Here is a 23,873-nt window from a genome sequence, read left to right as displayed (position 1 = left end):
GGGCTTAAGTTTCACCTGGAAGGTTCTGGCAGTGCACCACTTAGCTGTAGCATACAGGTAGCATGCATTGCACTTACAGTATCATAACGAGTGTAGTTGTTGTCAACTGGAGTACTTCACCTGGTTCACTGTCTCTCCTCTCAGGGCTCAGCCCCACCCTTACTGAACCACGGAGAACAGAGGAGAGTAGCGCAACCATACATGACAACAAAACGCAGTAAAGACTCTGAACTGAAATGAAATGAGTGCACTTAAATTAGGTAAATAACATAAATAAAGACAGTCTCTACTGCATCTGCATTTTGTTGTCATTTATGGTCACTGTACTCTCCTCTGCTCTCTATGGTTCAGTGAAGGTGGGGCTAAGCGCTCCGTGCGTGTGCTGCACACACAGTGGAGCAGAGGAGAGACAGTGATCCTGGTGAAGTACTTGATTTGAGGACAACTACACTCGTTCATTACTGTAAGTGCAATAAAAGCTTCACGATTAAAATCCAATAAGTGTAATTTATCAGTGTAATCCTTGCAAAAGATGGACAGACTCCAAATGACAAAAAATATTGCCGTGAAGAGTGTGATTTGTGACACAACGAAATAAACAACAGAGGATAATATGAAATGACAGATGTTTTCCTATTGTCACACGATATATATCATCATATCGCACAGCTCTAACTACTGTCTTCCCTTACAATTTTCCAGAGTTGAAGGTGACATATTCAAAATATTTGTTTTGTACATCGTACAGTCCACAACCCCAAATATTCAATTTACTATCACAGAAGAGTAAGAAAACCAGAAACAAGTGAGACATAGTGTTCTCAGGGCTTTTTAAGGACACATGTTGTATAATAAGAATTTTGCTGCCTAAGTGCCTGTCCTACCTGCAGGTTGTCAAACTTGAGGCCAGGCATGGTGAGTCTGCTGCTCTCTACGTAGGCTGGGCTGTACTGCTGGGTGGCCACAGAGATCAACACCTTCCTGGTCTCCTCAGACGCCAGCCAGGCATCATGGCGCCGGTCCACCTCACTCAGGCTCAGCGCTGTTGCAAATGGGTCATCACTGCCTGAGAACACAGCCTGGAGCTGGTTGAAGGGCTGCGGCTGAGTGGCCAGGGCTGGGGCGGCAGGTTGAGTTGGAGCTGGGGTTGTTTGGGGTGGAGGAGGCTGGGGCTTGGCAGTTGATTCAGTAGGGGTGGGGGCAAAAACTGAGCTAGATGTGGGAACACCGGAGTCCAGAGGTCCTCCAGGGGTGGAGAGGGAGGAGGAGGTGGAGGAGAGCTGGTGCTCAGGGGTGGTGGCTGTGGGTGCGGGGCTGGCGCCAGGAGGGATCTCTGCATTGGGGTTAGAAACGGAGATGAAGGAGGAGGGGACAGTAAAGGAATCAAAGAAGTCAGAGGCTGGATTTGTCTGTCCATTGTCAGTGAAGAACTTGCTGAGGCTGGGGCTGGGCTGGCACACGAGCGGAGCCGTCAGCTTGCTGGGGGTCACTGCCTCATCGCTTCCCCCACCGCTCCCCATACTAAAGCTGGGGGACTTGATGAGGGTGGGCTGGAAGCCGTCAGGCACCAAAGACTTCGGTTGGGTGCCCTGGCTGAATATGGTGCACACCGGCACGGGCTCCTCTTTCGGGCTCGCCTCTTTGGCTGGTGCTGGTTCCTCACTTTGAAGATCATTTGGGCTCTGTGTGTCACTTCGAGGTGTAACACAGGCCGTAACATCCTCTTGTGTGTCCGTCCCCTCCTTTGTGTCCTCCTCTACTTTGGGCTCAGAATCTTCTTTCTTCTGCTCCTCGGCTGAAACTTTGATCTCAGTTGTATTCTGTCCTATCTCAGTTTGCTCCTCCTTGTCACCCGGGGTCTCTCCTGTATTCTCCTCTTCTTCTCCCGCATCCAGAAAGGAATCAATGGGAGCCACATCATCCTCCTCACTGTTATTAGGCGAGTCGGAGATCATGACGCTCTCCATCATCTGGTCATTGAGCTTGTCCATCAGGCTCTCGGAGGGCGTGGCGCTGCTTTCCTCCTGGGGCGTGACAAACTCTCCACCCAGATCAATGCTGTCCTCCTGGGGCAGGACGTTGTCTATGGAAGGGGTCTGGTTGGTGGTTGGCTCTGGAGGGTCTGCAGATGGAGCTTCCTTGGTTACATCCTCTACTGTGATATCCAAGGTGACTGGCCGTTGAGCAGGAGCCTCCTCACTATCCATCTTACTGCTCTGGACAATTAAAACACTGTGTTAAATGGTATTACTTTTTAAATGTAATGATAACATTCATTTAAATGTGGAATATATAGTTGGACACCGTACAGCAGCTTTCTTGGTCACTTCCTGTCATTGTAAGCAAACGCTACTTTATTAATTTTATTAATTTATGAACCTCTTCTATCACTACAGCGTCTTCATGCTGTAATTGCTGTCACGGTAAGGCAAGAGCCGTAGGATAGTTACTTGCTACCGATGTTTAGGTTTAACAAGTGACCGTGTTAACTGGTGACTGTAAGTCGAATGCGTCCGTGGTTGTCGTGGTGACGGCAGCTGTTGAGAAGCCTAAAAGCCTTAAATGATCCTAAATTGAATGTTCAATGCAGTATATATTTGTCAGGTCCTTTTTGTCCTACATTATGTAAATCAAACTGGTTCGCCAACAAGAAGCATTCACATTTCTTGAAGTTACTTTTAATGTGGGGAAAAATATAGATTAGCAGAGCACCTAGAGTCTACTGAGGAAATTGACATTATTACACAGGTTAACTGGTAGAATAAGGGTCACTTCATATTTGAACATAATGGCTTTTAGGAGGACACCTAAATTAGGAGTTCTGTTCGTGTTTTCAACAGCTGTCGTCACTCTGAGAAACCATTCGGCCAAAAGTCACCAGTTAACACGGTCACTCGTCAATCGAAACACCGGCTATCCTGCTAACGCTAGGTTAGCTGGGCTGGATACTGTAAGCTAACCGAGCAGCTGATTGCAAGTGTCAAATTCATACTTCACTAATAGCTACCCAGGCTTTAAAAAGCGTAAAAGACTACCAAGCTATCTGCACCACTATGCAATGACAGACAACAAGCGATAAAGTGGAGCACAAACACACGGTTATGTTTCCTTACCTTACTGCAGAAACAGCTACAACTCTACTGCGCATGCACGGCTACACCAGAAAGCTACGGCACTCCAGAGCTGACAAATTTCACGCCAGCGAAGATTACGGGATTCTGGATTGATTCTACGTACTTTTAAAAGCGCACACAACGTTGTACGAGTACGGTTACGTTCTAGACTTGACTAACTTGATCTAGTACAATTTTAAAATCGCGGAAGTGCAGAACCGACTGACTTGTGTTTTGAGCAGTACGTGTCTACAATATATATATACAACGTATATATCTTAAGTGTTTTCATCGTGAGGTGACGCTTTTTTTTGGAAGAATAAGAAAGCGCTAACTCACCAAACTGCAAAAATGGAGGACGACGCTCCTGTCATTTATGGTCTTGAATTTCAGGTACGTTTACCCTGATGAACAGTTAACTCAGGCACTGTGCAGTAACCCTGAAACACAAAAATACTCACTACAAATTATACATATTTATTTTAGTCTAAAATACAAAATGTGGAATACATTTCACCCACTACTGTATATATGAACAGGCTGTATATACTGTAATTACATAACCACCTACTATATGTTTGTTTGTTTTTTACCATTTAATGTTTATCTCAGCACTCTTTGCACTATTTGTACCCTGTTTACAGTCCACAGAAACGCTGTCACCTGTGTATATACATTCCTTGTGTATATTTGTGATGATTGTTATGTTATGTGTAAGTACAGTGAGAGCCACTAAACCGGAGTCAAATGCCTTGCATGTGTAAACATACTTGGCCAATAAAGATAATTCTGATTCGGGGTATTGAATGCTGCTCCACTGTCATTACTATTTACCCTCTATACTCTTTGCTATTTATTTCTCCTCTTTGCTATTATATTATAAAACTGTAGGCTTAACTGTTAGTTTAGTCTGTTGAATAAGTTGTTGCAGATGTATGTCACAGTATTTATTTATCAGCTCTGTGCCCTTGCCTATTGCAGAAAGTGTTATTTTCTAGTCTGTAAATTAGGGATGCACGATATTGTTTTTTTTGCCAATATCCGATATGCCGATATTTCCAACTCATTGTGGCCGATTGCAGATGCCGATACCGATATATGCACATATTTTTTCCAGCTGGCTGAGGAGACTATTATGCTTGCAAGCATAGATTGTACCATGATCAAGAAAGACAATATATGAAGGAATATGGAGTTCAGTAGCTCAGCATTAAAACTTTAATGAACCTGCCAAGTTGGTGGAGCAATAGAGTTTTCTTTGAGTTCATTAGACAGACAGGATTAATGTGTAGGATTTAATCTCTGGTCCACACTCCAGAGCAGAAGGTGGTGGTAATGCACCTAATATGCTGGTTGCCACCCGCTGGTATAAACCAAAAAGAAGTTGTTTTTTTCCCCAAACAGAGTGGTACATCCTGTCAGCCAAAGTGTTTCTTATCTGTGCAGCTGAACACAGCAGCTCCCCCACGGACTGTTTCACGCTGACGGTCCCGGTGTTTCATCCGCAAGCTCCATTTAACTCAGCTGCCCGACAGACCCGCTGCTTCTTCCCACTTTAAACTGAATAATTAACCGGGACCGAGTACCGATGACGTGCCGATAATATCGTGCATCCCTACTGTTAATTGAAAATGTGTTGACAATGGACAGTCATGTTCCCTTGTATCCACTTTACAGGCACGAGCACTAACTGCCCAGACAGCTGAAACTGATGCCATTCGTTTCCTCGTGGGCACACAGTCTCTGAAGTTTGACAACCAGGTAAGGAGAGAGAGAAAAAAAGACACTTAAAACAGACAATTTCTCCTATTCTCACTCATTCAGTTCAAAGTGTTGTTTTTGTGTCCCTTTGCAATGTATATCTATTGTAGTAGTTTTAAATGGGTAGTTAAAGGGTTGTATTATAGTGTTTGATAACCACTCAGAGGTACATGATGCTGCCTCTGCTGGACTAACTGTGGACAAGAACATACTGGATGTAGATATGTTTTAAGATCCCACCAGACATATAAAAAAAGTTGCATATAATACTTTGAATAATATTTTGTGTCTGATAAGGTTTTTCCACAAAAACGTAGAAGTACCTTGTAAAGTATTCTTAAATTCACACTGAAAGATTCCTAATCTATGCAATTTTATTTCAAATCTGCTGGACACAAGACGTCTCCTATTTAGGAAGGAAGTTTTCTACTACAGGAGGCAACTGGCACACCCCTGTTCTTAGTCTTGTAGTTCACTGTGGCAGTTTATGTCCTCATGCAAATTTGATCTGTTTGAGTTTAGGTAATAATGGAAATGAAGTGTTGCATAAATATATTGCTGTCTACTGTGTGACCCTTTCCCCCAGACATACATGATGCTACACCAGTTGGGCTCAGTCAGTATAATAATAGACCATATTATACCATGTAGTAAACTGGAAACATCTGTCATAAATAATATACTCACACACAAAATGTACCTGAAATGAAAAATTGAAATGAGAGTCAAAGACAATCATTAAGTTTCTGGAAGAGAGCATAATACAAGTTGTCATGATGCCAAAATCTTTATGAATGTCCAGAGTCAAGTTGAAGGGGCCAATTTAAAAAAAATATTCTGATTGTCACTGACATGAAGAAAGTTTATCATTTCATTTCAGCCTAAAACCTAAGACCTCAATGTTAGACCTGAAAAAACAGTTTTGATTTTGGTCAGGAGATTTATTTGTGGTCAGGTTCAAGAGTTTTTTTTAAGGCAATCAAATCTTGAGAGCAGAGAGGGTGAGCTATATTTGTTAAGGTGGTGTAACACAGTAATCATGCAGAAGGTCTTAGTCCTGCACACCTGCACAGAAGCAGAGCTCAAGATATAAAGAAACCAGGATTCTGTAAAGACACTTTTGTTTTGCCCATGGCCCACGAGCAGGCTGTCCACACCTTTATTTTTATGATGAAGATACTTTCTTTTTCAAAGAAAAAATTGTTTTTTGCTACCTCAGTATGAAAAAGAGACAAAAGGCATAAGAAGTGGATTTGTATTGTCAGATAAGTGTCTAAATATTTCAAGATATCATAACCTTGACATAGTATTAAAAAGAAGAAGCTATCAGAAAACTGAAGAACATAACTGACAAGTGTAATATTTGGATAGTTTTTCAAACCTTGTATTGCTGATAATCTGTAGCTTGTTAATCTCTCTTTATTCATGCTATTCACTGCCAGCTCCAAAGCAACACTAGCCAAGGTTATTACTAAATACATATTTATTTGAGTGTGCTTAGTTCCTTTTCTTTAGGTAAGAAAATTACATGTATTTTACTGTGTGTGTATGTTTGGTCTGTTAGATAAATATAATGTAAAGGTTTGGTCTTTGGTATTGTGGTGTGTGTGTGTGTGCTGAATACAAGACTTGTTTAGATTATTAAATTTAGTTCTAAAACAATGACATAGAAACCATTATTTGAAAATGTATCCCAACAGTTTCTATAAAAAAATCATTCTTAATTTAATATAGCAATACAAAGAAAATATATAAACTGGAAAATAATAATCAAAATAATTGTTAGTTGCAGCCCTAAATTAATTAACATTTGAGAATCTGGAACCAGCACATGTTTGGTATTTGCATTTGCTTTAATAATGATGATCAAAATACTGCAGTTAAGTATGGTAGTTGTTTGAGCATCACTTGGGACCACAGGTGTAGCTCAGTACAGACAGTCTCAGTCTGGCCGTCAGACACCAGTAACAGCACTTAAAGGTGCAGTGTGTAAATTTAGTAGCATCTATTGGAACAGACTTGGCAGAAAAAGAATATAATATTCTTAAGTATGTTTTAATTAGTGTGTGATCTCATGAAAATAAGAATTGTGTTTTCGTTACCTTAAACAGGGCTTTCCAGCTGGTGGGAAAAAGTAGCCAGCTTAGGGGGTCCAGGAACATGCTCCCCTAGAGAGAGATTTTGCTGTAAAAGCTCCAATTCGGTGGCCTTTGGCACATTTTAATATCACTATTCCATCATATACGCTGATCTCAATTATTGCATATTTTAATGAGTTTTAGCTCACACAGCCTGTAAATATCTATTAATATTAAAAACCACACTTATTCCTGACTGATCAGAACTTTTGTAATTAAGAATCATTAGATCTTATTTATTTTTTATTTATTTATTGACACCTTCACTGTGAAGTTTATCAAGACATGCCACAATGATGGTTAATGTATTGTTTTACCAGAAACATAAATGCACTCTTGTTCAACAAAAATAAACAAGGTTATTTCATGGGTGAACATGTTTCTAATCCCATGTCTTATCTAGTCTATGTATTGGTTTTGATTGAAATTAGTTATAAAATATACATATTGCAAATTGCAACTTGTTAATCAAAACTGTTTTATTAGAATCAAAAATGGATATAATAAAGTAGCTGGCTTAAATGAGTCGTCGGCTGTTTGGCTGGCAGCTGGTGCTTATAGATAGCTCTACTTAGAATGAGCCCTTAATATCTACATAGGCAGCGGGTCCTCCTCCACAGAAGCTGCCATGTTGCACCACCATGTTTCTACAGTAGCCCAGAATGGACAAACCAAAACTGGCTCTAGAGAGGGGCTGTCGTGTTTTCTTGAGTTTCATGTCCACCGTAGATTCTCCTACATGCTTGGAGGGGGAGGGGTATTCAGTTGACTGCAATCTGCAACCTCACCACTAGATGCCACTAAATCCTACACACTGCTCCTTTAAGCCAAGTGCCATCCTTAATAATAGATCTGAATCTGTTGCATGTACATCCATGTTGTGTGTGCATCCAGGGTTTCTCTGCAAAAGTCTGTGTGTGTGTTTGTGTGTTTTTTTACTTTGAGTATGTGTGTGTGTCTGTGTGTGTGTGAAGGAGGAGAAGTGTGAGAGAGAGGAGTGCGTGCATGCATGCATGCATGCACGTCTTGCAGAGGTCATTACAGAGACAGATGACAGAAACAGTTGGCTCTAAACGGGGGGAGAAATAATTAGCTCTCTGAGAGCGAGAGAGAGAAAAAGAGAAATGTCTGCCTGGAAAAAACGAGCCTATTTTCTGGCAGACTTTAGTGTGAAAATGGTCTGGCACTGAATGCAGACCTAGTTCAATCCAAGTCTTGTGTTGCGAGTCTAATACAGAGCTTGTTGGGAATGGTGACAATGCATCCCAGTCGATCTGTGTGATTTCTTATTACTTCTCCCAACACTTCCCTCCACTGTAGCATGAGCATGGATCTGAAACACAAGAAAACCAAAGAGGTAAATTCTTTGTTGTAGTGTAAATCAAATCTTAGTACAGTGATTTGATTTTGTTTTAATGAGGGTGCTAATGGCCAGGGGCAGATCTGGGGGGCGGGGGGGGGGCAGCTGTCCTCCCTCTAGATTCCCCCACCAAGCCCCCCCCCCAATTTTCCTGCTCCTTAAACTGTAATTGTAAAATAAATGTAATTTTCAGTCACCACTATGGTCTTAAGGTGTCCAAAGCACTGAAATAAGGAAGAACTAGAAAGAAAATCCATAATTCATAATGCTCACTTTGGCCCCTGCAAACTGTTGGTATGGCATTGTGCCAAACACAGACAGACAGTGGCAGCCAGTCAGAACAACACAACACACGGAGTGACTGAGCGCTGCAGCATCTGGAGGTGAAGTCAAGTCAGAGGTTCTCCGTGTGAAGTTTAACCACCCTAACCAGTTTAACTCAAACAAAGTTAAGTCAGCAATGAATGTAATTACTCTATGCTAAACTTCATTCAATAACCAAAGCATGTCTGTAATAACGTTAGCCTCAATTTTAGTAGATATCAAAAGCTGCAGCGTTGTGGTGTTAAACACTGTTAAGTTAGGTTTGAATCCATCACGTTTAGGGAATGTGGGTTGTCGGGACTGTAGCCTAACAACTACACGTCAGTGCTATTTTTGTTTGATTAGCAAATATATAACTGCTCTTCTAATATAGTACAGCACAGAGTCAACACACACACAGGCTGCTGCATCCTTGACTGTCAGACTGAATATATTAGTCATCAGGGGATTAAATATCACTCAGTGCTAAATCTGATTGTTGTTTTATTGTAGTTTATTAACCACATGCTCCTACAGTGTAATGAAATACATGGATTTTAACCATGAGATCCATTTACATCTTGACTAGTGTAGGTCAGAGTAGTTGGACTGGTGTGCAGTACAGACTGAAAATGAAAAGTCACAGAGAGAAGAGATGAGGAAACAGGAGAAGAGAAATATAGTTGTTCTCAGTATTGAGAACAGCATAACAACTGTCACCTTAAACTCCCCCCTCTAGTGTATTTTGGCATTTTTAACATATTTCATATTTTTCGGAGTCATTTCCTGACAATGTTGATTAGCCACACTGTTTGCTTAATATTTTTTGACAAATTACTTAATTTTGCACCCAAAGTTCAAAAATGTAAGCAGTTGCTAAAATGGAACAATGATGTGTGACTATAGTACAACGCTGCAGTAATACGTCATCCTCATAAAATCCCTTTGTTTATGAGAGCGTCACATAGGCTGCTGATACAGTATCAGGCACCTGTGTTTCAAACTAAATACTTGCTGCAGATGTGCTGCAACAACAGATTAATGCTTAAAATATAAATAATTAATTTCAACTGAACACTCTCAAACCAAAATCAGCACAGAAATTAACGTTTAATGTAGTTAAAGCAGGAAAGTCAGTCAATCAGTCTTCAATGAACTATAAATGAATGTGTGTGATTCTTACAGTATCTGCTGTCCACAGCTGCTTTATACTGTATGAGAAGCTTCTCCTTCACTTCATTAAATCCCTGCAGCATCTGAAGGCAGCAGGACTGATATGTTGATAAAACCACAGCCAGAGCGCAGTGCTGTTACACACAGCTGTTCACCAAACTGCCTTAAAACAACACCAGGCTGCTACAGCATAACCACACACACACACACCTCTACACACAGTAGTAGTAACTAGATGATCCATCAATAAAGCCATTGTCTAACTTCACCTATGGATTTCACATATCTCTGATACTGACATGTAAGCTAGTCTATATAGCTAATGCTGTTGTAAGCGGTTAGGCTATAACATCACTACCATTCAGACACAGTGTGAGTGCGCTAGAATGGCATTCTGGTTGCCATGGTAATGTATTACTACTATTAACCACACCCCTATTCTCTGTTTGAGAAAGAGCGTTAAACAGGAAGTAACACTGGCTGGAGTACGGCTTTAAGCTGTCATAAACTGTGGTCTGACGGGTGGTGCAGAGCCAGTAAGACCTCACAGTTTTTTGTATTAATGCTGGTTTCTTGTTCATAATGCAATGTAAGAATAAACATTGTAAAAAATATATTTGTGGATCTTTTGTTGAATCCATTTACCTACAGAAGTAGAATTGTATTTCTATTTGGGGACCCCCACATACTATGCCCTTCCATGCCACCCTGCCATAACTTCTTGCCACCCCATGTAAAATTTTCTAGATCTGCCACTGCTAATGGCACATACTTGCACAGATTGAAGTTGACCATCACAAGAGAATTAGTGGTGAAATCTTTGGTTGTCAATCCTAAACAGTGGTCCTAGATCTCAATGTGATTCAGCGCTTGAAGAACCAAATGCAGACCGTCAAAATTCTGACAGTGTCAAGGCCTCAGTATGCTTCAAACAAAGCGCTTATTAGATTGTTGAACAGCCCCTGAAACCCTTCTTTGGATGTTGGAAAGAGTGGGCGGCTTTGTCTGTCAGTTCCTGTAACTTTTTGGAACAGACAATCTGACAATCACGCCCACTTCGCACAAGCATTGGCCAGGTGTGTGAAATAAAGGTAGAGTGTTAATGTTTTGAGTGCAACACCATGAATGTCTTCAAGGAGAGACTGTCTGAAAGGGTGTGCCGTCATCCCCCTTTTTTTGCATTGAGACCGCAAAGACATGCAGAGTTCTTGCATAGACGTTGGGGAAGCAGTGGGATGTAGCCAGGACGAGGCAATAATGTCAGGCCCTTTGCCCTGCCTTCGAGTGTGGCAGTACAGAACACGATTTCTTTTAGACGTGATCAGACATGTTGTACGAGCTAGTTTGTTTGGAGCATATCTCACAATGTCACTGCTGCTACAACCTTTCTACAAACCAACTAACTGAAAAACAGCTTTTTTTTATCAAAGAAACCCTGCTAGTGTGGTGACCAATGCTTGTTTTTTTTTTTTTGTTTTGCCACATTTATGAAATGTGACAGTTTATGATGTGTCTCCTTGCACATTTTTTTTCTTTTTCATACAGTGTACGATTTACCAGGCCTTTATTCATCAAAATTGATACCCTGACAAAGATTTAGACCAAGATTTGATTGCATCTTGCAGTGTAAACATAGTTTACTGACTTGTTTCTTTGTTTTCTGGTAATGAAGTCGAAGAGTGTTCGAAGCTGTAGATCCTAAAAAGGATCATTATTCATTTTTTTTGGTCATGACCCTACATTTTAATCAGTGGTTGAGTAAGTGCAGTCGGTTTTAATCATGAAGCTCATTGTCTTTTCCTCTCTGCATAAGTTTTCTGGCCAACATTGGTTAGCTCACTGTGTCTGAGTTTGAACTTGCAATATGAAAAATGTTTTTTCGATTGGCATTTCAGCCGTGATAGCTCCTGCTGTACCCATAAGCCTCCTGGCCTCTCCACCTCCCATTAAGCATAATGCAGGGTGGAAATGTCTCTCTTAACTCGCCGAGCACCTCTCAAATCCCTCAGAGACCAATAGCAGGAATGACAGATCGGAGGGCACGTCGGCATGGCATTTAAGGCTGCTAACGAGATAAAGCGCCCGAGCTTGGCACCTCTCACCCGCTCGCTACTCCTCCGCCCCGCTTACTGTCATCTGTGCGGCTAAAGAGCTTTAGTGTAGAGGCCCCTGAAGTGGGGGCCACGAGCCAGCTTGGCTTTATCCCTCCCTTACCCCCTCTTCCCAATCCCCCTCCTCTCCTCCTCCCTGCCTCAATTCCTCCCACCTTCGGCACATTAATAAAAGAGCTGGGCCGGGTGCCCAAGTGGCTGAAGGCTATGAGTCACTCCCCAGGCCTGGAAGAGTGAGGGATAAATCACCTGGGGGAGGAGGGCTGGAACTTCTCTCTCCCCTCACACCTGGGTTCATTCAGGGGGACCCTATTACTAGGCCCTCCAATTACCCTGTCCCGCCGGCTTGAATTTATTTGTACCGCTCCCCCACCACCATAAAATTATAACTTTGCGTAATAATTTTTTGCTCGATGCAGTCCAACCCAAGGTTAATAGCCGCCTAGCTGACTTTGAGGCGGCTGAAGGATGCTGCCGCTCCGATGCTCTTCTCCTCCTCCTCCTCACGCCCCCTCCTTTCATCCTCTTGTTCAGCCTGTAAAAGTAGTACAGGGAAGGGGAGTGGAAGTGCCTAGCAGGAGTTATTGTCCAGTGCAACCCCATTAACGGTCCCCCAAGGTGCTGTAAGTGTCTTTCTTATGGGAGAAACCGCCATTAATTGTCTGATCAAACCTTGAGACCCTCACTGTTTTACTGCATTGTGGGCCCTGAACTGCATTCAATCGAGGGCCCTCATAGAATAGATTTCCATCTAATGAAAAGAGCTCAGTAAGGAGGACTTCTTATTAACGTCTTATGGATAAAAGTTTAGCTTGTTTGTTGAACTTGTGTGCTGTAAAGTTTGGACGGCAGTTGATTGTGTTTTCAAGTGCAGCCAAGGCCTCGGCATTACACCTGGTCAAGGAGCTAAAGCCCATCATGCACCAAGTATTTATAGTTGAGGCTCATATAGTAGTTTAGGTGTAATTGTTAAGTTTTAGGAATGCATCTTTGTATACTTGATCATGGATCCCTGAAAATGGATACTGAGCTTGTGCGAATTGCTGAAACCTGCAGTGATTAAGCAAAGAATTCTGGTCTTGATACCAAAGTTATTTTTTGATACCTTACTTTAAGAACTATAAAGATGTTTTTCTACAAAAAGCATTTTTCTATATAACAAATGAAGACAGGCTTCTCAAATGTTAAGTGTTGTTTTTACAAAGGCATCTGTCTAAGATCTGTTGTAGAAATACTGTCTAAAATTGGGAGAAGTATTATTTGTGTCATACCCTTTTGAGAATTTCAGCAAGCATTCAACGCCAACTTTTGGTGCTTTACAGTTTTTGATGCTCAGGGCTATGGACACACTTGGTACTAATAAAGTACTGAGGTTTGATTTCCTATGTACAGCCTCATTATATTTTGGCATAGAGACAAGAGGTTTCTCTTGAGTATCCCAAATAATATTGGTACTGGTGGACTTTTTATTGCCATTTAAGGTTTTAGCATCAGTTATTCAAAGAAAACAGGAATTTGCTGATTGTCTTGATTTAACTGGAAACCTTCACAAAGGGTTGTGAAACACTGCTTTCATAGATATTAAAGTATACTAAAGGAACTGTTCAACATTTTGGGAAACACACCTTCCCTTTCCTTCTGATAGTTAGATGAGAAGATCAATACCACTCTCATGTTTATGTGTTATGTACAGAGTCTAGCCTAGCATAGCATAAAAACTGGAAGCATGGGACAACAGCTAGCCTTGCTCTATCCACGGTTCCTAAACATGTCCACCAGCACTTCTAAAGTTGTGTTAATTATTAAGCTTTACAGGTGTTGCATAGGTATATTTTTTCATTTTGAAAAGAGCCAGGCTAGCAGTTTATCCCTGCTTCCAGTCTTTACACTAAGCTAGGTTTATTGCTTCCTGGCACAGACATGAGTGGTATCAGACTTATAGTCTAAAGCCCCTTTTTAGACGTGGAATATGGAAATCTGCTGGCTTTATCTATCTGTTCAAGTGATGGATTTTTTTGTCATTCAGACATGGGTGTCTGTTACGTTAATGTTCCTTAGAGCTTGATTCATTTACGGCAAGAGCCACAATACGTGCACAGTATCTGGTGGCATCACTGAAAAATAGTGATGAGTTTATGATATGAAGAAGGAAAGAGTGTTCTCAGTTCTTTTACAGCCTGCGTTACTGGTGGATTTTAAAACATATTTTGCTGTTGAAGCCTTAATTAATGACCATTAATGAGCTCCTCTTCTCACTAGTGAATCCTCTAATAAATTAAATAATAAAAAAGTTTCATCTTACACTATTAGAAAAGGAATTCTGCTGCCTAGTTTATGATGCTCCACAGTACACAAGCATGTTGAGACGTTAAGTTGGGGCTCTCATTTGATCTATTTTCAAACATGCTGTATGTGAAGTGTTTTGCTGGATTTTCTGTTATTCATCCATGCTGTTGACATGGATAAAACTGCTGGTTGGATTATTACTGTGTTTTTTTTCTACCTCTCTTTCTTTGTGGTCACACTGCAAGGGGAAAATGATTTTTAACACTGGCAGGTGGACTGATCTGACATGAGAAGGATCTCTTCAACTTAAAATTGGCTCATTCACAGTGTGTTGTTTAACAGACGGGGTCTGAAAGGGCTTGATTCATGAAAACAGATAAGCATTTTTCCCTAAATGTTGTACTATAAACTCAGCAGTTTATACTGACGTTTAATGATCATAAAGCCAGAGAGACACTGCGTTCTCCACTGAGAGCAACTTCTCAACACTTTCATAAGGTGCAATTCACATTTTCTACACTATCGCTATGGCATTCTTCACCTACAGCACATGTTAACACCTGAGGGCATTTGGGATTTTCAGTAGTATCAGTAGTAGTGTCTGAGTGGTACATTTAGACTGCAAATAAAGTTACATTCTGTAAATACTGCAGAAAGGACATTATTCTGTATTGTTTCTGCCCAACTCATGAGTGCCATACTATACTCAACTGAAGTTACACACTCACTATGCAGACGAACCAGACGTTTAAAGTTAGAGCACTCTTAGCTAAAGCTAAATTTTCCATCTGCTGACAAAGGCTTGCTTACAAGAAAAGACTTTGAAAAACAACACAATTAAAGCTCTTTCACAGGAAAGCTCTCTTGGATAATGCACCTCATCCCCAGCCCCTTTTAGCACGGCTATTTGTCTAAAAAAAAAAAAAAAAAAAAGATGGAACGAGCTTTTATCGATTTCCCTTTTTGTTGTACCTTTTCCACTGACTCCTCATATGCAGAACTCCCATGAATCCGGCATGACTTCTAAAAAGTGTCTTAATCGTCGCTTTAAAGGCCAAATCAAGATGAAAAGTCTGCAGCCGTATGAAGTTGACGACAGGAAAAAAAAAGAACCAAAGCGACGACTGCCTTGAAATTACGTTTACTGTCATATTAAAAAGAGGAACCTTCTTCTTTTTTTGGGGGGGGGGGGAATCAGAGGAGCGTGTGGAGCTTTGAACTGTGCCTGGTGTGTGGAGGGAGGAGCACACAGTGTTTTTAACTCTAGCTTCATCCTCAACACATCTCCTCTCTCTCTTTTTCTGCTTTCCTTCCAGATCCACATCATTGACTTTGATGATGAGAATAACATCATTAATAAGAATGTCCTTCTGCACCAAGCTGGGGAGATATGGCACATTGGCGCCAGTCCTGCAGATAAGGCTGTGCTTACCACCTGCTATAACAAAAGTGAGTCCTACTGTTTCCTTCTGTCTCTGTTTCCCCATTCGCTGCCTCCTTATGCATCATGTTTCTCTTTTTCTTCCTTTGTCTTCTTTTTTCTTTTTCTCCGTGTTTCTTTTCATCAGATTACCTCATGCAGTTTAGTTGAGAATCATAACGTGGAGTCGCTCTTTAACAGGTGATCAATAACAGCTCGTCTGTCTTCGCAGGTCCGACAGCAGCAGCTGTGTTAGGAGTCATGTTCAGACTCTGATAGAATCAATACTAATGTGTGGACATGATGACCCACATGAGGGATAATAGCGGCAGCTGCAAACTCGCTATGGCTGGAGAAAATCTGTGAACCTCACATGTAGATCATCCGTGTTTTTATGTGAGGTTTTCTCGTGAAATTTACGTTTTTTTTTTTCTTTCAGCGTTATATTTAATTGGAAGTAGAGAAAAAAAAAAGCTTCTATGATATAACAATCCTAATAAAGAAAACCTGTTTAGCAAAAAAGTCCTTTGGGATTGCAGGAGAAACTGTATCAGCGGTGTCAGAGCGTGCCAGTCCAATTTTGTTGAAACTGAACCTCGTATTTTTCAGCAGTGGTTACAACCACAAAAACCAGCACCCATGGCCAGATTAACAATAATATTTTATCACCCTCATAACCCTCTCAGTGTGATACAGTACACTGCCGTAGCTTTGATAAGAAACACTATTTTTATTTCAAATTGCAGGTGATAGGGCCGTAGTTTTCCTCCCCATTAACACATCATAGAGTAATAGAGTTATTCTAATCATTAACACATGTCAAGATGCAAATACAGTTTTTGGAGATATCACTAAAAATAGAGCCTGACCAGCACTGATACTGAGACTGATACTGGTTAGTTCCTATCATCCACAAGCGAACAAGTGCAGTTTTATATGATGGATGCAGTTAGCTAGACACAAAATCAAAGCCACATTTGATTTGATACATTTTTGTATACGCCCCTGAGCTCAAGATGAGTCATTAAACATATGAAAATATTTTATAGGTTGCATGTAACAAGAAATAACTGAACACAGGGACACAGGATTAGAACTGGGGAATGTATATTTTATTTCACTGTGGCTTTAAGTATCATTTATCCATATATACATATTATTCTTTATTAACACTCAGATGTGACGTTCTATGTATTAATATGCATTTATACATACGTATGCCTACAGTATTTTCATACAGGTTGCATTATATTTAGTTGTTCAGATAACTGCCTGTATGAGAGTGCACATGTTATCTTGTATTGGGAGGAAGTAGGAGCTCTTACTGTGAGGATTGAAGAAACAGGTTGTTTTGTTGATGCAGTCGTTGCACGTGAAGCGTTTTGTGAGCATGGCTGTTGCCAGTGAAGCAGTTATCTAGTAACTCAAAAAGTCTTCTTGTTGAGTAACACAGAAACTCAGGTATTTCCTCTTTCCTGAGACATATCACACATAAGTCTCATCACATTTAGACTCAAATGTTGCGAAATCCTCATCAAGACTGTTTTTGGGTTCATGTAGGACTCATCACTTACTGAAACTGAAGACACTGGGTTTTCTCGACCTCTGAGGATTTCTTGAATTTAAATATTGAAGAATTTTAACCATGATATGTATTTAACGAGTCAGTACAGTTGAAAATGATCTCATCAGTGCTCTGTGGTGGACAAACTATGTGATGGCGACATCGAAAAACAACGCCGACATTTGTACACCGCAGTTGTACACAGTGTGCTGTACTGTACTGTACTGTACACCACACAAATGCAGGAGTGACGCTTAAAGTATAGATTACAATCTAGAGCTGCAACAATTAGTTGATTAATCAATCAACAGAAAATGAATCACCAACTATTTTGATAACCAATTAATCGTTTTGAGTCATTTAAAAAAATTATCCATGTTCCATCTTCTCAAATGTTCTGATTATTAAGTTCTCTATGATAGTAAAGTAAATATGGCTGGGTTATGGACTGTTGGTTGTTTGAGGATGTGACCTTGGGCTTTGGGAAACATTAATAGACCAAATGATTAATTGAAAAAATAATCAACAGATTAATCAATATTATTTATTAATCGATTTGAAAAATAATCATTAGTTGAAGTCCTATTACAATCTCATTTTAGTTACAATGTCCTGCCTATTGGCCAAGTGTCAATCTTAAACACAGTATATGTACAATATGTACAGTCTAGGCTATAGTGCTTCCTAAGGTCAGAATGGTGATGTGCCACTTGTGCTGTGTGTGTGTGTCAGAGAGTGTTTTTTAATCTCTGCGAGGACCAAAGTGAGCTAGACCTCGAGAGTGAGGACACTTCTTCAAAGGGTTGTTTAAAACTTAACACTCGGTTTTCAGATTGAGGTTACAACTGGGTTAAGGTTATGGCTATGGCTAGGGAATACATCATGGCGATGAGGGTCCTCTCAGGTGTAGAAGAGGTGTGTGTGTGTGTCTGAGGTTACGTCATACAGGAGCTGACAACCATGTCAGATGGGGCAGGGAGAGGTTGATGCAGAGTGCGCTGTAGGCCTTTAGGGGTAGATACTTCTGGGACAGGGTGTAGTCACTGTCTCCCCTCAACCTCCACTGCCCTCCTCTTCCTCTCCTCCTTCTCCTCTTTTTTCCCCCCCCTCCGTCTCTCTCTCTCTGTCAGCTGAGTTCTACATGCTTGAGTTCACAGAATGACAGCCACTCTGGACCGGGCTGAAACCCAGACAGCCCACTACGCACTGCTGCACACACCACACACACTCACACACACACACACACACATATATATACTGTACATAGAAACACACACACACACAGGAGTAATAAACACAAACACACATACACAAGTGAGTTCATATAGCGTTTCCATACCGCCTCCCACTGGCACTTTAGTATGTGAGCAAGAAAAGGCTTTTGTTCAAGATGATTGCTTGCCCACTTACTCCAAGTGCAAGGTTGTCTAAAACCACTCAAGAGCCTGTGGACTCGCACCACGTTGCTTTTTAATTTGACAAATAGGCCTAACGCCAGTTTTTCATAGCCCAACGCCTGCCCACACAATATCAATATCTACACCAAAAAGAAATTAGGCTATTTTGCTCTCACTTTTCTTTCTTTCTCGCTCTCTTTCTGCTCTGTCTCTCCCTCTCTCTGTGATTGGTTATGCCCTCCAGCCTCAAACTTTTACTCCAATTACTGTATCAATTCTACATTTAGTCCACTGGTTCCAATTAGCAGCTCTGGCTCTGGTGCGCTTGTGCCAAAATAACTCATTTGTGATGTGGATTTGGAGGAAAGTGTGTCCACGTCACAGCGTCAGCGCCTGTCCGCCACACACACACACACACACACACACACACACACACACACACACACACACACACACAAAAAATAACAGTGTAACAGTATGTGAATGATTGTGTGTGTGTGTGTGTTGTTCTCTTCCAGCTAGTGACAGCAGGGTGGTGTCCTGTGCTGCAGTGTGGCGGATGCCCTCCGATTGGGAGACAGGAAGCCACGAGTCACCTGACGACTCCGCCCACAACCCCCAAACCCTGGAGCTGCTCTGTCACCTAGACGACAGCGCCCACGGCAACACTTCCTGGTAGGTGTTGCTGGGGAACAGTTGCATTCGGGTAAACTGCTGTGAGAGTTATAGTACAAGTGATGCACACTACGCATTACAACTTATTTTGAAAGTTTGAAACAGTAATGTTAACTCAAGGTCCACTTACTAGCACTTTACTGGCACTTTCACCTGAATGTCACAGTCTTCATCAGGTGAACATGTGTTGAAACCACCAGAGGAAAGAAAGCACATAGGTTGACTTTGAGTTTGAATTATGTTGTCAAACTTATTTTTTTCCAATGTCTATAATTAAAACTTTGACACTCAGCTGTTTTGAATGTGCTTCCTAAAGCACAATTAGTGACCCACATGATAGATTTTGTGCTGATCATGGTAATAAATAGGAAAAAGTAATACATACAGAATAAATCCTTGGATTTTATGGCACTATGTAAACCAACTATATAGCTTGAAGTTTGCTTGTATATGATGCCTCTATACATCACCAATATGTGCTCTGAAAAGCATTGGTAGGCACTTTGCTGTCTGACTTGCTTTCCTCTAATGAAGAAGCAAACAACCAACAGGTAGATTCAGGAAGGATATTTTCTTATACTGATAGAGGTTCAAAATTCAACTGGAATCATTTAGAAACTACAGTGAGCAGTGAAATCACTGCAGGTGGCAGAGATACAGGTTGTAGCCGGTAGGTTGTAGGCTCTCCTCTCCTCTCTTCTCCTCTCCTCTCCTGTTTCCTCCTCTGCTGACCTCTCCTCTTCTCTCCTCTCTTCTCTCTTTTTTCTTCCTCTCCTCTCCTCTCTTCTCTCTTCCTCTCCTCTCCTCTCCTCTCTTCTCCTCTTCTCTCTTGTTTCCTCCTCTCCTCTCTCTTGCTTCTTCCTCTCCTCTCTTGTTTCCTCCTCTGCCGACCTCTCCTCTTCTCTCGTTTCCTCCTCTCCTCTCCTCTCCTCTCCTCTCCTCTCTTGTTTCCTCCTCTCTTCTCTCTTTTTTCTTCCTCTCCTCTTCTCTCTAGTTTTCTCCTCTGCCGTTCTCTCCTCTCTCTTGTTTCCTCCTCTCCTCTCCTCTCTTCCCCTCTCCTCTCTTCTCTCTTCTCTTCTAATCTCCTCCTCTCCATCTATACTCTTATTACCCTCTCTATCTGTATCTCTCCTCCATCTGAATGTTTTTTTATTTTTTTGGCTCAGACTATTGACTGGCCCACATCTCAGATTGTAGTCACGGCTCGATCCTTTTGTCTTACAGTCGCAGCTCCTGTGCACAATGCCTCGCCATAACTCACCGCCTATGAGAATGAAAATCAATGGTCATTCCCCTTTTTAGTCCACTGTTCATCGGCTGCCTCATGATTGCTATCATTTTTAGAGGCGCCAATCAGTTAGCGTGATGCATACTGTAGCAGGTGTGTGCGAGCGATAGATAAAGATGGAGGGGAATGAGGAAGAAGAAGAAGAAGAAGGAAAGAGAAAGATGGAGAGAGGCTCACAAAGAAGAGCGCGAGATAGGAGAAGAATGATTGAATTAGTGCAACTGGGTGTATGTTTTGTGCTTGTGTGTATGGAGGAGAGGGGTTGTATGTGCGGGGGTGCACCCATGTACATTTGTACAGTATATGTGTGTGTGTGTGTGTGTGTGTGTGTGTGTGTGTGTGTGTGTGCGTCAGGGGGCAGGTCAAGCAAGGCTGATGGCTAAAGATTGATGGCTGTGGACTCCACCATCTTAACACCCTGAGAGCTGTAACCCTCACAAGGGCACCACACTGTTTCTGTGTGTGTGTGTGTGTGTGTGTGTGTGTGTGTGTGTGTGTGTGTGTGTGTGTGTGTGGTGAGGGAACGTGCATTTGGTGTTGTGAAGCCTGTAGCCTATGCTGTGCACTATTGGCTTCCCTAGATGGATGGCTTTGGTCTGCTGCCCACCTCCTCCATCTCTCCATGTCACACACACACACACACACACACAAACACACACACGCGCACGCTTATCCCCACTCACTCTGATAATGCTGGCAGCTTGCACCACTGTTAGTGTGTGTGTGTGTGCATGTTTGTGTATTTAAGCAGACAAAAAGTAAAGAGATTGGAGTTTGTATTCTTATGAGGTTTTTTTGTCTGTTTCATGTGTGTGTGCGTGTGTTTGTTCACCTGCCCGTGTGTGTTTGTGTCCACCGTAGCGTGTCTGCCTGTGTGTAGCCCGCATCCTCCATTCGTGTGTTTTCCGGTCAGCGTGCTCGCTTGCTGGTGTCCCTCCACTCCCACTAACAATAACACTTTCTCCTTCCTCCAAATCCCCTCATTGTTTGGGTGGGCAAACATTTGAGCCTCTGCCCTGTTGTGAAGCGTGCTCTGAATGGAAATATCGGCAAAATACACACAAAAAAAAAGAACAGGGCTAAACAAAGCTCGGGGAAAATCATGTTTTTTTTGGTGCGTATGTGTGTGCATCATGGCGTTTTTTTTTTTTTTCTTCTTCTCATTCTTCTCGCACTTGGTTTCGATAGGGAGCTGTGCCAGTTGAGCGAATCGATTCCCATGGAGCCATTTGAGCCAATCAGGGCCCTAGGAGGGAATGGTAAAGCGCAAAAGGCAACGAGGTTGATTTTCTAAAGTGGGGTGTGACAGGAGGGGGTAGGAGGTGTTTGTGGGTGTGATTGTGTGTGTTTGTGCACACACGCATGAATGCAATCATGTGTATTATTGTGCAATCATTTCGAGTGAAAGGCTTTGAGTCTTTCACTCGAAAGTATATACTGTATGTCTAACTCCTTTCATCCTGTAGTGCGAGAGAGGGTCTCTGTTGTCTGTGTATGTGGCTGGTCATGCAAACGTGTGTGTGAGTGTGTGTAGGTGGTGTGTATATGTGTGTAGCCGATATCTTGGTGATCACTGAGCGTGATTTTCACTGTGAGGGTCCCCTAGTCCCAATCAATTGGACCCCGGTAGTGGGCTCTCATGCAGACTATCAGCCCTGTGTGTGTGAGATGGGGGCTGTCGGTCGATTACAGTGCCTTTGCAATCCAGCCTCTTCAACCACATCTTAAATTAAACACCATGAGGCGGGCGCTGCACTGAAGGTTGTGGGTCTGGCGGTTTTTCCTCCAGGGTTTGCAGGTGCTAATCAAAAACGTTAAAGTATGTTATAGGATAATTACGATCACTACAACTTTCAGACTTTTGCCCATAACTTCTGTTGGGGTTTGATCATAGTTTATTGAATCAGAATCCAATATCAAAACAGCTTAAAACCACCGGTTTACATTGCATTCCTATAACATTGTTGGACTCACGATATCAGTTTTTAAAAAAGAATCAAAATTGTTGCAGCTGCGTCAGAGATATCATCTTTTTTTATTCCATGCATTCTTCTTTGTCAAAACTTGGAGGCTACATTACCCGAAATACAGCTCAACTGCTAACAGTTCAGTCTGAGATTCGGGGGTGTTATGCTAGTAGTCTGGAGCTGCTAGCCTCCAGCCCCTCACTTCTTTCTAGCTCCACACCCCCAGATTTTTTTCCTCCTTCAAACATGGAGTCTTCAGCTCCAACCGACGCTCACTCATCACTTGAGGCAATTTATTAGATTTCACACAGCTCCCTCTGGAGCCACGAAAGGCTTTATACAACTTTTTACACATTTGCAGTAGTACTCCTAAGACCTGTTAACTGACACTGAGGTGTAAAATCAGTGGAGTTCCTCTTTAACAGAAGCTAAATCCCTTATCAAATCTAATTAGGTTCAAATTTCAACAGTTGCAAGCAATTTAAGTTATAGCTAACTAAAGCTCCAAGATCTATTATCACCCTTTGTTGTCTGACAGGGCAATAACCGTTTTGAGTGGCAGCCTAATTAATGTTCACAACCTGTAGCTACAACCTAAAAAGGAGATGAGCAGCAGAACATATGAAATGTTGATTAATTATGTATCTCATACATTGAAATAAAAGTTGTGGCCTACTTACTTTGCATGCATGGCTGTTTAATGACCTACTTCCTCCAAATACTGTAGGTCCTGCTTCAAAAGTTGATAAGCTTAAAGTATTTCTATGACTTAAAGACTCGCCTGAAATTGGTGTGATGCAATCAGCTACATCATTTATCTAGAGAGTCGCCACTCTGTTGGTCTGGTTGAACTACAAAAACAAACAGCTGACTCGCGGTCAGTGGTGTTACAGAGTGATTTATCTTTCTCCTCACAAACTAGTGTGAGTACAGCTGATAAATGTTTTATTTTAGCCATTACTGAAGTTACTCTTTGCTGATAAAAAAAAAAATGGAGTGACAAAAGGATAGATAAGAGATATGTTAGTAAAGTGATATGTTGGCAAAGTTTTGGTAAGGGTTTAGATAATTGGTTGGAGTAAGGGTTTAGATGATTGGTTGGGGTTAGGGTTTAGATGATTGGTTGGGGTAAGGGTGCAGATCATTGGTTGGGGTAAGGGTGTAGATCATTGGTTGGGGTTAGGGTGTAGATCATTGGTTGGGGTTAGGGTTTAGATCATTGGTTGGGGTTAGGGTTTAGATAATTGGTAGGGGTTAGGGTTTAGATAATTGGTTGGGGTTAGGGTTTAGATAATTGGTTGGGGTTAGGGTTTAGAT

The 23,873-nt window shown here is 41.6% G+C and overlaps 2 protein-coding genes across 3 annotated transcripts in view; one reads left to right on the top strand and one right to left on the bottom strand.

The window, feature by feature from the left end:
- Positions 1-3,213, bottom strand: part of trappc12 (trafficking protein particle complex subunit 12) — a 36,673-nt gene extending 33,460 nt beyond the window's left edge. The window contains exons 1-2 of one of the 2 annotated variants that reach the window (XM_042436889.1): positions 3,114-3,213; positions 885-2,216 (exon numbers count right to left, since the gene is read on the bottom strand). In XM_042436889.1, the coding sequence (XP_042292823.1) occupies positions 885-2,207 (1,323 nt within the window). In that variant the 5' untranslated portion in view covers positions 2,208-2,216; positions 3,114-3,213. The remainder of the gene's footprint in view (positions 1-884; positions 2,217-3,113) is intronic. The other variant, XM_042436887.1, reaches the window with a different exon arrangement.
- A 111-nt stretch (positions 3,214-3,324) lies between these two features.
- The window catches only part of eipr1 (EARP complex and GARP complex interacting protein 1), a 57,423-nt gene continuing 36,874 nt past the window's right edge, over positions 3,325-23,873 (top strand). The window contains exons 1-4 of the mRNA XM_042389440.1: positions 3,325-3,506; positions 4,791-4,874; positions 15,562-15,694; positions 19,145-19,301. Coding sequence (XP_042245374.1) covers positions 3,465-3,506; positions 4,791-4,874; positions 15,562-15,694; positions 19,145-19,301 — 416 coding nt within the window. The 5' untranslated portion in view covers positions 3,325-3,464. The remainder of the gene's footprint in view (positions 3,507-4,790; positions 4,875-15,561; positions 15,695-19,144; positions 19,302-23,873) is intronic.

Source organism: Thunnus maccoyii, chromosome 16 (assembly GCF_910596095.1).
Source record: "Thunnus maccoyii chromosome 16, fThuMac1.1, whole genome shotgun sequence".
Classification (NCBI taxonomy): Eukaryota; Metazoa; Chordata; class Actinopteri; order Scombriformes; family Scombridae; genus Thunnus; species Thunnus maccoyii.
Note: the sequence above shows the minus strand (reverse complement) of the source record. Positions and strands in the feature narration are given on the sequence as shown.